Source organism: Empidonax traillii, unplaced genomic scaffold (genome assembly GCF_003031625.1).
Source record: "Empidonax traillii isolate 1590-97213 ecotype Southwest subspecies unplaced genomic scaffold, ASM303162v1 scaffold527:size1067160, whole genome shotgun sequence".
NCBI classification, from domain to species: Eukaryota; Metazoa; Chordata; class Aves; order Passeriformes; family Tyrannidae; genus Empidonax; species Empidonax traillii.
Window position 1 is genome coordinate 808,287 of NW_020955720.1, and position 14,357 is coordinate 822,643.

A 14,357-nucleotide genomic window follows, 5' to 3' on the forward strand; every position below is an offset into this window, starting at 1 on the left:
CCAGGAAGGCAATAATAAGTACAAAATGAATTAACTCAAGGATGAAGCACAGCAGAGTGACATCAGAGTGTGCACAGAAGGGTGCTGATGTGCATTTAGCCATAAAAACTCCTTCCTGACAACGTGGTTCAAATCTCAACAGGATCTCCCTGCAGTGCTTTTTCCAGTGGTACCCTCACATGAACAATCCAGAAACAGTGTGTACAGTTGTGTATATGAAGAAAATAGAGTAGTTCCTTTACAGCAACATTTTAAAAGACTGTGGTTCATGTCTTTAACAAGTCTCAGAAAAGCCAGGGGTTAGGAATATTTTGCTTTCCCAGACTATGAAATCCTCAGGGTTTTACCATTTGCAAACTTCCTCATGACCCTTTTATCTGCACACAGGTGGCAGAACTGTATCCTTCCCAAACAGAAAAGGAAATTGGTTCAGGCCCCAGCAGGTTATGTTCTTTGATTCATCTCAGGGCATCGCAAGCCTCCAGCAGGATCCACAGTAAAAAGTCTCCCTTAGGAGTTAATACTGCCTGGTGCTGCACGGGACACTTCATGGGCACTTCTAGAACAGCCTTTTTTGCATGACATGGCAGAGCAGGCATGTGGCTGTCGAGTCAGCTCATGCGTTCAGCGTCCCTGGGGCACCCCCTTTAAACAACACAAACTTATGTAACTGCTGATCTAAAGCCTGTGGAAAGGTTCCCAATGACTTTAGTGAGCTTTGGATCAAGTCCTAATTGCCAGAGATACAGTGGAAACTTTTGAGTTGCATATTTACATTTTCTACAGCAAATGAACATGCACAATGAGCTCAGTCTGGTGTTTGACCCCTTCTGGCCTCTGCTACCTCGGACCTTGCAGCAAGACAAACAGAGCCAGCCTGAGCAGTACTTGGTAAACATTTTTGCTCTAGGAAGTCAGGAAGAGCTTTTTTGTGCAGAGACCTACTGCTGGACTCATTATTTCAGACTGCCGTGGGCAAGGGAAGCAACGGGAGCTGTCCTACAAAGGACCCATTATCTACAGACCCAGGGCTTGGGTGCACATGGGCAGCGTACGGGATGCTGAAGCCTCTCCGTGCTTCTGTCTTGACTCACTAATAGTGAGAGAAGGTTCTGCAAAACCTGCTCAAAGCAACAGCGATGTTATTGTTGTAACAAAAGCTTTCTTCTCGACGCTATTAACTTCTCATGTGTCTCTCAGCAAACCTAAAACGTTACAGGGAGCAAAATGAATCTTTAATAGACGGAAACTGTGCAGAAAGTATGTATTCTTATTTTCATTACGGTCATTTCTCTGTAGTCTGTCAAAGCAACACAGTTTTCACCCACAATAAAGCAGCATTTGTACAAACAAAGAGTTAAGCAAATTTAATCTCCGTGACTGGTGGCAGAACGGAAGGAAGAAAAAGTAGGTTACTCTGCATAGAAATTTTTTTTCCCCCGCCAGTCTGTTTGTCATGCCAGAACTCCCAGATACTGACTTACAAGTTATTGTCTCTTTTCCCCTGTAAGTATTAGATGGAATGATCATCCTGAACTTCAGTACACAAAGTATTTGGTAAAATGCAGGGAATGAGAAACACAGACTAACAGCTCTATTTACAGCAACATAAACATCATCATCATCATCATAAGCTCTGGAAATCATATATACAAACACAAATTAGGCAGCACTTGCTGACATTCCCTGTGCAACAACAGTAACAGCAGATACAGTTTTCATGGGGCAAGATGCCCTAGTCGGTTAACAATATAAAAGTATTGCAGAACACTATTATTGCCTTAAGATGCACTTACATCACAGACTTCGAGAGAGTGAGTCTGAATTAAAATTAATTTCTGGTCCTCCAGGGAGTTAAACAATGGGTGATACAGAAAAGACAGTGTACTGTAGTCACAGAGCAAGTCCCACATTGTCACACTGCACTAGAGACTCACAGATATTATGGAAATAAGCGCTTTAGAAATTGCTCAGATCCCCTACTCAGCTAAATATATACAGATATTGGAGCTGTTGAAGCTTTTGAAAAGGCTTACTGGGACTCCAGGACAACAGTAATTACTGAGAGGAGGGTAATAAAAAGAAAGAGCCTGACTCTAGCTGCTTGTTCTAGGTAAGCACTTACCTGAAAATATCATTTGGACTTGTCAGCAGACATCCTCACCTGCTCACATCACACAGATTGGGAAGCTTCATCCCTCAGTAGAAAAAGGAAAAATACATCTTCTCTCTAATGAGGCAGCTGCACGCAGGAGTTGCTGTTATTGTTGGAACTGGTTTGGAGGAATGAGGACAGAGACAGCCCAGGCAGGCGTGTCTTGCAGGGCTGTGCAGCGAGAGGGCTCGCTCCTTTATGGAGTACCTTTGCAACTGCAAGGCAAGATTACTTACTGAGCCAGTCTCCCTCTCTGCCAGCAGATCGAAGGGCTGCTTGGTATTCCAGCTTGGTTTCCCATCAAGTCCAGATACAGTTTGTTTGACACGGGTCTATTCAGATGCCAGAGGATTGCTGGCAGTTCTCGTTTTCTGGGAACAAAACAGCAACAAGCACCCCAGCTGCACGCCCTTGTGAGGCTGTTCTGTCCCTGTTTCAAGGCTGAGTGCCCTCCCTCCAGAGCAGTGTTCAGCTTTTTGTGTGAGGATAGATTTTACAGATTTACCTCCTGCTTCTGTACCTCCACCAGACTTTCCACTTCATTCAATTATCTCTAATGATATTAATATTCCTGTCAGAGGAAAATAAAGGGAATGAAATAGTGATTATCTTCTCTCCTTCTCCTTCCCTGGCATCAAAATTCATGTTCTATATTTTATTCCTTCACTCCTCAGTGCTGAATGGGCAATTTCTATTTGCAACCATAAAGAAGTCCACAGATCTGTGACTCCTAAAGCCATAATCCTGACTCCTTTCTTCCATTTCTTCTTTTCTTTTTCTGTTTGTCTCTGTCTCTTTGGCGCAGCTGGGCGTCTGGAAGAACACGCTGCCTGAAGAGCACAAAAATGTGCCCTGTGCAGCCAACTACCAATTCCTCAAAAGGCACATGGAAATGTTAAGAGAGCAACAAGTTGGGGGCTTCTTGAGAGTGGTGTAGGAATCCCCCAGGAGTCAGTGCAATCCCCACTACTCAGTTTTTGATTCAGAGTCCCTGTTGCGTCCAGGGGTGCCGTTACAGCCTAAGCAGTTTGTGACATGGGCTCCTCATGAAATGAATTCCTAATATTTTTCTAGAGAGAAAAGCTAGTTCCTTCTTCTCTCTTATTATACCAGGTGAGAGCATCCTCATTTCTTTCAGGCCTTGGATATAAGCACGTTGTTACCAGACTTTTTGATGCTGTGGTGCAATCAGAGAGAAATGATGTTGTGACAGTAGGTTTGAGATCTGGCAGCACTACGGGGCCTCCGACAGTGACCCCAGTGCTGATTTTTGGGGACAAAATCCCTATTAGGAAGGCTAGGCAGGTGTGTATATCACAAGCACATTTTACTCACAGTTACACAAATGCTGTTTTCACAGCTATGAGGACATGGGAAGATAGAGTACAAATAATAACCTTAGATCTGATTTGCATTTTTGTGCTTTTGTGATGATGCTCCTTTTTTCTTTTTGCAGTTCACTTTTTGCCCTTACTGCTTCCAGTCTGAAGGTTTTTCTAGATAAAAATATTTAGTGCATTACAAAAAAAACCCCACAAACCCAGTCCTTACAAATATCAGCTTGTTTAGCAATTTCTAGAACTCAGGGCTGATTAAGAGCTTGCTGCTCAAACAATGATTTAGCACGAAGCTGCAGCTGGCGTAACAAGAGAACCATGCCACGTATTTTAACCTTTGCTGGAAGATTTGCCACATCTGTAAGTAGTAATTCACCACAGATTTCTTCCCTGTGTGCTGTCATGGGTGGAAACATATGGCTCAAAACTGCACAGAGACTGTTGTTTGGAATTTCATAATATGAAAACTCTCCCTGAGGACAGAGGGTCTGTGTATTCCCTTGTCCAAAACCACATGGAACAAACCAAAAATAATTTTAAAAGCACATGAGCGTTCCTTGGTCTGACAGCTCCCCCCTCACACAAAGCTTGTCCAGCCCCAGCTTTGCAAATGCACATCCCTTCCTTTCCAGCCTTTACTTGGCAGCAGTTTTTGTTGGCAGGATGCTGTTGCCAAGGGAGACAGAAAGGATGTGCAGCTGGCTTTTCTTTCACCTGCACTTATTGCTGCTGGTCCTATTTATGTTACTGCAGAACCTTTGGCTTCTAAGAGACCTACCATCAATGTCACCAGACCTTTTGAAGAGTTTTGACAATGACACAAATAGCTGTGGCCTCTGATGAAAAGCCTAAAATAGGATCTTGCCAAAGAGAGGATGTAGTTGGTGTTACTGATGCTAACTCAAGCAAGGGTATCCATTTCACAAGCAGCAATAAGAAGGGAAAAGAAGGATTCAAAGCCTTCTTAAAAGGGTTTCTGAAAACTCTCCAAACAGTGAGTAACTTCAGATATGTAAAAGCTACATGCTTAGCCTAAGGTATCTGAGGCTCTGGAAGACAATTCACCCATCCACAGGCTGACTGGTACCCCTAAGAGGCTCCTCTCTTGCCATTAGCAAAAGAGGTCACATTGAGGATGATGAGCTTTAACTTCATGTCCAGCCTTCAGGTGATGAATATTACTTGAGAGGAATCCCACTTAGTATGCCTCTATGTGTTTAGATGTCGTCATCACAAAACAAACCCTAAAGGGATAAATAAAAGTGACGTTTGAAAACATAAAATGTAGTCCTCATACTGTGATACTTTCAAGGAGATGAAATTGCACTGCTTTGGACATTCAGAACCAGTTTCTACAGAACACCAAACAACAAGCCTTATACAGCAACACTTCACTGGCACGAAGAGTAGACTAGAACAGGGCCTGACAGCCTTTCCATGGAGATGGATTAGGAAGCATTTTTCTTTCTCGTATTAGAGGGCAAGTGGGCAAACATTAATTCAGCTGAAACTTGGAGCTGTTGCCTTTCAACAGAACAGCACACTACGGATCAGCTACACCTGGCCCCTGCAAGGCAAAACGTCTGGTAGCATGAGGAAGTAGGAGCCACTTCTTCATGCATAATCCTTTTTCCAAAAAAAACACAGCTCCTAGGCCTGCTACACTCCTTTCAAAACCCTCCCACTTGCTGCTGGAGGTAACCAAGTCAAAGGCTTTTGATTCCAGCATCAGATTATATGTCTTTTCCAAACCTAATTTCTTCAGGACTAAGGCTCCAGCTGTAAGTAACACCAGCTTACCTATCAATCAAGGACGCTTATTCTAGACTCAGGATACTCTTTCATTATGGCACAGTCATTTTTAGCTTGTCTTTTCTAAACATTTACAGGAACAGGTTGTCTATCCCTCTGTCTGTCTTTCCTAGTAACTCCTGATCCCGGCTGATTTCAAATATTGTAACATACTGTATGACAAGTGGTGAGGAGGCAGAGCAGAGCACCCTACTCGTGGATCCCTCTGCTTCGACGGTGCAGATCTTTTTTTCCTCTACTTGCAAAAGCTGTGTTTAAATTCTCCAGCTGCAGGTACAGAAATGCTCATATTGCAGACAGAATGTGCTATAGTTATGCACAGGCTGACTAACTTCTACAAACCCTGAAGGTATCTCTGTCATTTCATCTGTTCCCTGAAAGTAATTTGGATGATTTATTACTTATGCCCCCTTCAAACACATTATTACTTCCAAGTGCCTGAGTATCCTTGTACTGGATCTCCAATGAGAGATGGTAATGACAAGCCTGCACTGATTTGTTATGTGGGCAGGTAACACACAATTAGAAAGTAATTATTATATTAACCTGCAGAAAAGCTTTACTCTGACTTTTCAGCTGGTGCCCAGTTGAAGGAAAAGGGACACTTGCCTCAGAATGAGTAAAAGTTGGGGGATGCTTGTGCATATTATGTACTGTCTCAGTTTATCATATGGGCAAGTGAGAACAAAACCAGGTCAGGATCAAGGGAGTCAGCATTTCCAGAATGGGGGACTGGTTGGGGATACAAAGGGTCAGATGTGAATGGTAATAACTCCCAAGGTAGACTTGGAACATAACAGGGAGCGAGAGTTTCCATGTCCAGATTTTCTCCTTCAAGAACAGCATGAGGATGTAAGGTTACATATAAATCAGCCAGAAAGGCTGCTCTTATTATCTGCTGGATTACACTAACTAAACCTCCGGAGGGGATGTAAGGTTGCTAGGGAAAGAAAGGAGCTGTTACTTTCCACTTCTGTTCATTCTTCCTACAGACTAATGACATCTTTCCTTTGGCTTCTGGAACAAAAGTTCGTACTGCTTCTTTGCTGTCTTGAATTGAACCTGGCTTCAGTTAAAGCTGATTTTAAATTAACTTGGATTTCATCATGGACCAGCTGCACTGAGCCACATGGGTGGCTACTCTGTGAACTACTCTTCAAGAAAATCTACTTATGGCCCAAGGGGGTCAGCAAAGCCCCTTCATGGCCTGCAAACAAATAGAGGTGCCTGCCTGAAGCTCTAGAGTGTCAGAGATGCATGTTGCACTAGGACATACAAAGATAAAAAGGGAAAGATCAAGTTCCCTTCTTCAAAATATCAGCTGCTCAATGCAGAGATGAAGAATGTGGGTTTTGCTCCATTAGCTGTAATGCAAGATTGCACAGGTATGGAAATATGGATTTTTCGCCATCCTTTGAAGTTGGGTATTGGTCTGGAGGGAATGATGGTCCAGCTTGGTACACTAAATCATATGTATTTATAAGTAAGGTCACAGCACGAGCTGGATATAACTTCTGCTAATGAGAGCAGGACTCCAATGCTTATATTTCACTCAGTGTTATTGTTTCTGAATAAGATTCAAGAGGCGAAGATAAGCAATATCATACAAAAAGAACAGAAGGGTGAGATGACATAGTGACACAGCATATTTGATTAGTCAGAGGATCAGCAATTCAAATGAAAATACATGTGAAGTTGGGAAGAGGATCTCACTTCATAAAAATATGCTCTATCAACTCTGCAGTTAATTCACTTCTGCAATTCATATTTCTTATTCAGCATGAATGCAGTTACATAACAAAGTAAAATGTTTTGCCTTTATGTGTGGATGGTCTCTTTTTAAATGTTCATTTCCATTAAAAAGAAATAAAAAATGCACCACCAACATATGTGTGCTATTTTTTGGAATGCTATTTTGAACATGTGTCGGTCTTGCCTTTTCACAGGAACGTACTGTATATCTGAAACATCACTTTCATTCAATGATTTAAGTGTTCATAGTGGACTCAGATCATTAGAGTTTCATCCTGCCTTAAATGTGACAGGCTGGCACTGTCGTATGTGCTTCTTCACACCATCAACATTGAATAACTGTTTGGAATTACAGTAACAATAATGAGCATACTCCCTATTGCAGCATTATTTGCACAGTACTTTACAGGTTAAGATATTTTATTTGTCTTTCTTTTCTGGTTAAACCTGCCACTATTTATATTCAGGAGAGAATTTACTTTACCCCTTCCTGAAATGTCACCACCTCCACACTTAAATTTTATTTTGGAAGGAAATTGGACTGACAACCCTAACAACTTCCGATTATTCACAGAACAGCCCTTGTGAAGAGATTAAATGTACCAGCTTTTCCTTGTTGCCCTGTCAGCACACAGCCCTTCAGGGATCTTCTCTTGATGTGAAAGTTAGCTCAGCCTCAATGTTCACTCATCCTTGACTTCTGTTTCGTTAATACCAGTTATGTTGTTGGTGATACAACGTGGACATCTTATCTCTCTCCTTCCCCCTCCAGCAGCTACGCTGGCAGCCTCATTTTATTTCAGTCAGGCTATAACATAGTTCCCTAAGCGCAGCACTTACTCTTCAGCTGCTGCTGATGGGGCTGGAATAGCAGGCAGAGAGTCACTGTTCTCCTACCTCTCCCCTGTGCCATCTCCCCTCCAGCAGCTGTGCAGTGCACAGCAACCTCGGAAGGCTGCTGAGAGCACCAAGTGCTCAGACACCTCTGCCTTCAAAGTACACGGACAGCCAGGGTGTCCTGTGCCAAAAAAGCATCGCAGTAGAAAAGTCCTGAGGTTCTTGTCCTAAGGCTTTGCCCTGTGATGTGTCTCTAGCCCCATGATCCAACTGCTCTGCTCTTGAAGGGTATTGATTGTTTTCTCTTGGAAGGGCAGAAATGCCAACCATGGAATGGGAACATTCGATTTTTGGTAGTGTCAGTGCCTACATCAGTGGCAGCACCTGGCTTCACTGCACTGTCCTTAATATGTGTGACTGCCTGGGTCCCAGGGAGGGCTTAAGATTTCCTGGCACATCAGCAACAAACCTCCAACACAGCTGTGAGTTGTTTCCTTAGAAACAATGCAAGTGTGAATGTACCCAGAGGTGTGCTTGGAAAGACAAATTCATCTCTGAAATAGATAATAACATGTTTTTACTGCCTACACTGCTCTGTTGCAGGCTTTCCTTGGTCTGGACTTAATTTATTAATATAGAAAACATAACCTTGAAACTAGGGTACAGCAGAGCTATTGACAAACAAAGAACTTTCTGTTCAAGCACTTTGAATGAACTGCAATTAAACATCACTCTTGGTCCTCAACAGACAGATGCTGGAAGAGCTGTGTGGCAGTCAGATGTTACACTCCTGTGAAATGCAATGATAATACTGACATAAGTGTCTTGTCACGCTTTTGCCTTATTACATTTTCTCTCTCTCTCTCTTTTTAAGCATTCTCAGCTGTCATTGTACCCAAACAGCAAAATTATTCCCAGAGTAAAGTGCAATATCAGAATGCAATTTTGTTTGAAGACAGAGCACTAAGTGTGGCATATCAGTGTTAAAGCTGCAGGAGAACATTAGTCCTTGCATTAGCATTAACTACTGCGGCTAAGAGAATATATTAGCAACAGCCTTAGTAAAGGTCAGGACACCGAGAGGAAGGAATAGCAAGAAGCATTATGTGAAGGACACAACCCGAAGATTAAGTGCAGAGTTTCAGCCTCCTTCAATACGATTTGAAAGGACTGGATGGAAATAACTGACAGAAGGCTTGGTTGAGGGACTTATTCCAGGACCATTAATAACAGTGTCAGGAAAAGACCCCTGGAACTCATGGTGGCTTCTGCTGCAGCAGTGTAAGTTCAGGATGACTCCTCTGCAATTAGTAAGACTACTCAACATACAAATGACTCTGAGAGGAGAACACAGGAAACACTAAAGGAACTCACAGAAGTAAAACACATTTGGGGCTGAAGACCAATGACCAAATAAGTAGTAAGAAATAATTTGAAGATCAATAGCAAATAAGAATTAGAAGGAGTAGTCAAAGGAGTGGAGAGGCTCATTTTTTGTTCTCTTCAAATTTGGGTGCTAGGTGGGCCACCTGAAGCCATCATGACAGCTTAGCACAACCTCATTTTGGTGCTAGGTGCTTAATTCCCCCTTTTACTTAATTTTTTTAGAAATTAGTGTTCCAGTCAAATAAGAGATTTAAATAAAACTCAAGCACTTGCACACCAAAGATGTGGAAAACAGCTGCTTAGCCCAGTGTTATTGACAAACAGTAACTTGTAAAGGCATGAAGCAAGACCAGTGACTGAAATCCCTCAAATAACGAGAAAAATGCCTACAGTTGTATCTTGGTACAATCAGAATCCAGCTTCCTGTTTTGAGCACTGCCTCAGCAAGGCACTGGAGCAAGAGATGCTTCCATCTGATGTTGGAGGCATCACCCACGTGCCAGAAGCGTCACATGTGATCACACTTTACTGAACTGGGACCGGGATGGGAGCAAGCAGATAAAGCAGGGGGAGCAGCAAAATTGACACGTACCTCTACTCTTACAGGCCTTTATGCAGATACATCAGTCTCCCAATCTGCCGTGCTTACTTACTATATATTTATTCAAAAGTGTCCCTGCTGGGAGCTGCTCCTGCATGCTCATTCACTGTCAATTACAGTGCCAGGAACACAGCAGCACCTACAGCAAGGTTTCTATTGCATTACCACTATTTCCTTAAGATGACCTTGGGTCCAAGATATATATATCAGGAGCATAATAAAACAAAAAGAGGAAAAAATGGCACAGCAACAGTTTCCAACAATTTGTTTGTGAAGGTGGTGTGATTTGAGCTTGCAAATTACCAGCAAACCCTTTGTACTTGCTATGGTAATATAAAGCATCTCTTACTCAGAGCCCCCTGTCAACTTCTGCCTCTGTGTAAATTAATGCTTCCAATTAGTCCTTTTTTATTGTGCATCCATCACAGGAGATTCACTGTTAGGGCTTTGAAAAATACAAATCCATATACTGGTAATTATGAAAAAATACATTTAGCAAGACACAAATGTTCCATATTTATCAGCAGTGCATTGGGTGCTTTACAGGTTTTTTTTCTGACACATTTTTAATTTCTGCAGTCAGATTCATCTTTGTCTTTAGTAACTAACTGCAGTCAAAGGCTGTATAACTCTTTGCACTGGGTTCAAGCTTGGCTACTTCATTTTTTCAGCGTGTCCCTTGAAAAATCGTCTAGATACCAGGGACGTGTCCAAGGCACTAACTGATCTTCCAAGCTACGTGGCACGTACCATGTAGGAGGAAAAAAATATCCAGACTTATTCCTTGAAATTACATCATATTACCTAACTTATCCAATGCTGTTTCCAAACTTTCCCCCTTTTTATACGTAAAAATCTTTGGCACATGTTAAATATGTATGTGGAATAGCTTAGAAAGGGACTGAAAGGAGGGCAGAAAAGGAAGAATGTACCTAAGGCACTGACCAAAATTATGGTTCTCTAATAAGCCTGTGGTTTTAAGAGATATATAACTGTCACGACGATTATTTAACAGGGCTGAAATTTTTCAGGTTTAGAGTCAGTCCAGATGTGATATTTCCAGAAGGAGAAGGAGCAATGCAGGGTTCAGCCCCGAACTGAAACAGAGGCAGCGCTATCTCTACCTCACTCACTGGGGTCTTGGGAGTGGCTGGACATAAACACGCTTTCACCTCTGCGCTCTTGACAGTGCATGATTAAAAAGTGAATATGATGACAGTTCTTATAAGCTGTTTTAAAAACAATACCTGAAAACAAAAGAGGTATTTATTTTTTATGTGGAATTGCTGGAAAGCAAAACATCTGATACCATCCTTTAACCTGAGCAGGAGATTTTCAGATTCTTTATTGCCCAGTGACCCACAGACAGGCTCTGGAGGCACAGGGAGAGCATGACCTCCCTCAACAAGATCCTTCTGATATAAGACAGCTGTCTGCATAGGACTGAGTTACCTTAACAGCTCTATCTTCTTGCCAGTCACAGACTTTGATGGGAGTGTGGGACAGGGATGGGGAGGAAGGGGAAAGGGTGCATCTGGAGAGCTCTGCCTCTTGTTTCTGGAATGGCAGAAAAAGAGACGTGCCCAAGGGCAGGCTGAGTCACTTTCCAGAGAGCTGCTGTGCTTCATTGCTGCTTGCAAGGGAAACATTTTAAATCTTGTTCCCTTTGCGGCTCCAGAACAACAACTGTCCAATGAAAAAGAGGGGGTATCACAAGCTCTGGAGCCAGGTGCCAGATGTACCTAGCATTAGGGCTTTTCTGCTTGCTGCCATGTAGCCCATACAGGGACCTGGGAGAAATATCACCTGGAAAGTTTAGCAGGGATGAAAACAGCAGGTTGCTGCAGAAATTATTCTTCAAAACCCTTTAAGCTTTAATAAAGATTCAGATCTTTTTCTAGAACAGGCTAAGACTTTGCCTGTGTAATTCCATGGAAGCTTTTTAATTCTAGAGGGTGTTCAACTATCCACAAAAGACAGAGGTACAAAGCCAGTGGAACACAGCTCTCCAGTCGCATGGATGGATGAATGGATGGATGGATGAATGGAAGAGGTTCATTTGGCTTTTCCTGCAGCAGGACTTGGGTGAGCAGGCCCCACCTAGACCCTCATTTTCAGTTCACGGCCCGGGCAACCACACGTGCTCGACTGTCTTGCAGGCTCTGTAGAAGAACAGACCTGACCCTCAGCTCATGTGAGATGTCTGTTCTGAAACCCAAAAAGCACTGCCAAGGTGGAGCCATCCTGGGGCTGTCTCTAGACCTGGACAACTGCAAGGCCAACAGCACTCTTTTGTTTCACACTGTTTTTACAACACCCTCTGAGCCATCAGTGCAGATTTATCCCTCCAAAGCTCCAGTCTCATCATGATGGCACAGTTTACTGCCAGGATCATGTCAGTACATGTTTCTCCCTACAACTCCCTCCTGAGACAGCCCTGCTGAGCTACTAGCCTTAAACAAACACAATAATTGCAAGGTGGAGGACGAGAGGGAGGACAGAAGGGGAAGGGAGAAAGGGAGTAATATTTTTAGATGGTAGGACAAAATAATCAATTGTAATCTCTGTTTAAAAAAATGAATCACCCATTCATTCATTTGTTCTCAGGTATGAATATGATCAAACTCACCCTCCACAGAATAAGAGTTGCTGACAGCAGCTATGCAAATCCATTCCTAGCAGGTGCCTGCTGGGGTACATTTACATGTTTTCCTGTGTTGTGAGCATGATTATGCCAAAGAGTCTTCTTGTTCAAAGATGAAATCTGTGGACTGACAGGCTGTCCCTTCTATGTACCCACAGGCACAGGCACGTTATAGCAGCAGTTGTGGGGGAATAAGGCTGGGCATATCAGTGTTACTTCTAATTAACACACACATTTATATTTCATGGGGTTCTTTTTGTTCATCTTTTTATCAATAAACAAAACAGAAAAAAATGTAATCTATTACAGTTTAGATCTAGGTTACTCTTTCAGTAAATATATCGAGGGATTTAATTTGCTGGAAATTACAAAAAAAGCTACTGACGCAGTCTGCCCAAGAAAGACAATGCCATGGGTCAGATGAAGCATACTGAGGTGAGTCTGAAGTGTTTCTGCTGGGAGAGGAGACATAAATCCAGACATGTGAGGCTCCTTGTTAGTCTCTGTTACAGACTCTGAGCAAAATTGACTCATATGGAAGCATCATCTCTACATACAGCAAAATCTTCTACCATGTATGCATGGCATACAGCTTATGAAGATAAAATCAACTTAAAGGGATGCCTCCTCATGCAAAATGAGGCCACAATTGCATTTGCTTAACTCCAAATATATGTCATGATGACTGACACTCAGCTGAGGTGTAAGAATTGAGTGCCGTGACTCCGAATCACAAGAGGTAGAATCCTCTTGAACTGGCTGAATGAGAGCCCTGGCTGAAAAATTAACCTCGGCTAGACCCAGAGGGCCTTGCTGAGGGACATGACTGCCAGACCAAATAGAGAATTGCGTCAGGAGATGTCAGGGGATGGTCCTGCCATTTGGGGAGGCTTCTTTTGATGGCTTAGGAGTAGGAAGGCTTGATTTCATAACTGCTGTTCATTTACAGTTGGGCTGATAAAGCACGTGACAAGCCAATAACAGGCAGGGCCTAGAAAAATCTACTTTCTGTAAATACGCTGTGGGTTTAAGGGGTTTTAATACGTCTGTTCCTTTTAACGATTTGTAGTTTATAGTGATTTTTCTTAGGTCAAGAAGCTTATTTGAAGATGAAGGGGCAGATTTGGTGGAATTTTATGTGGAATTTCATGCCAGTGCTCAGCTTGACAGAAAGGCTGATTCAAACACACTCGATGGATTTATGTGACCAATCGCTCAACATTTTGATAAGATGTAATCCGTACTTGTGTTCTGGGTTTTCTAAGACTTGAAAGTTTGTCTTTTTTACTGTCACCAACATGTCAAGTCAAAGCCCCAAACCAACACTTAAATGCCAGTATTAACTCTTTACTATTCCCTGGAATGGAGAAGATATTAGGACACCCCTGCAGATAGCAGGCTTAAAACATTGCCATAAGGAAGGAAAGAAGGAAGGTAGGACAAAGGAGATACCCCAAGACAGGGAGTAGGGAGAAAGACAGAGGAAGGAAAAAGGGGAACAGAGAAAAATAGGAGTGGAAAATGGCATATTTCTCACCTAGCAATACTGGATATAAGAAATATGTTCAGAATGAATAATGTTACCTGCAAAAGTTAATTGCTATACATGGAAAAATCCTATTTATGATCATTGCACAAACCTCCCATTGACATGGCTGAGGTATTTACTCCGTGCTGAATGCATATTATTTATACTTCGATTTATATTTGGCATCAGAGCTGGAACTGGGCCTTTCATGCAGAAATCTGAGATTTCTCTTTCAACCTCTGTTTAACAGTCTAGGAAAAATGAAATTCTTCATCAATATGTACAAACTGTGCCAGGATGAGTTC

The 14,357-nt window shown here is 42.4% G+C and overlaps 1 protein-coding gene across 5 annotated transcripts in view; it reads right to left on the reverse strand.

Moving 5' to 3' along the window:
• TMEM108 (transmembrane protein 108) overlaps nt 1-14,357 on the reverse strand; it is a 162,180-nt gene that overhangs the window by 18,440 nt on the left and 129,383 nt on the right. Inside the window, exon 1 of one of the 5 annotated variants that reach the window (XM_027897077.1) lies at nt 2,126-2,437. The exons of the other annotated variants lie outside the window; for them this stretch is intronic. Coding sequence (XP_027752878.1) covers nt 2,126-2,138 — 13 coding nt within the window. The 5' untranslated portion in view covers nt 2,139-2,437. Of the gene's footprint in view, nt 1-2,125; nt 2,438-14,357 lie in introns of those variants that run through there. 5 annotated transcript variants of the gene reach the window in all.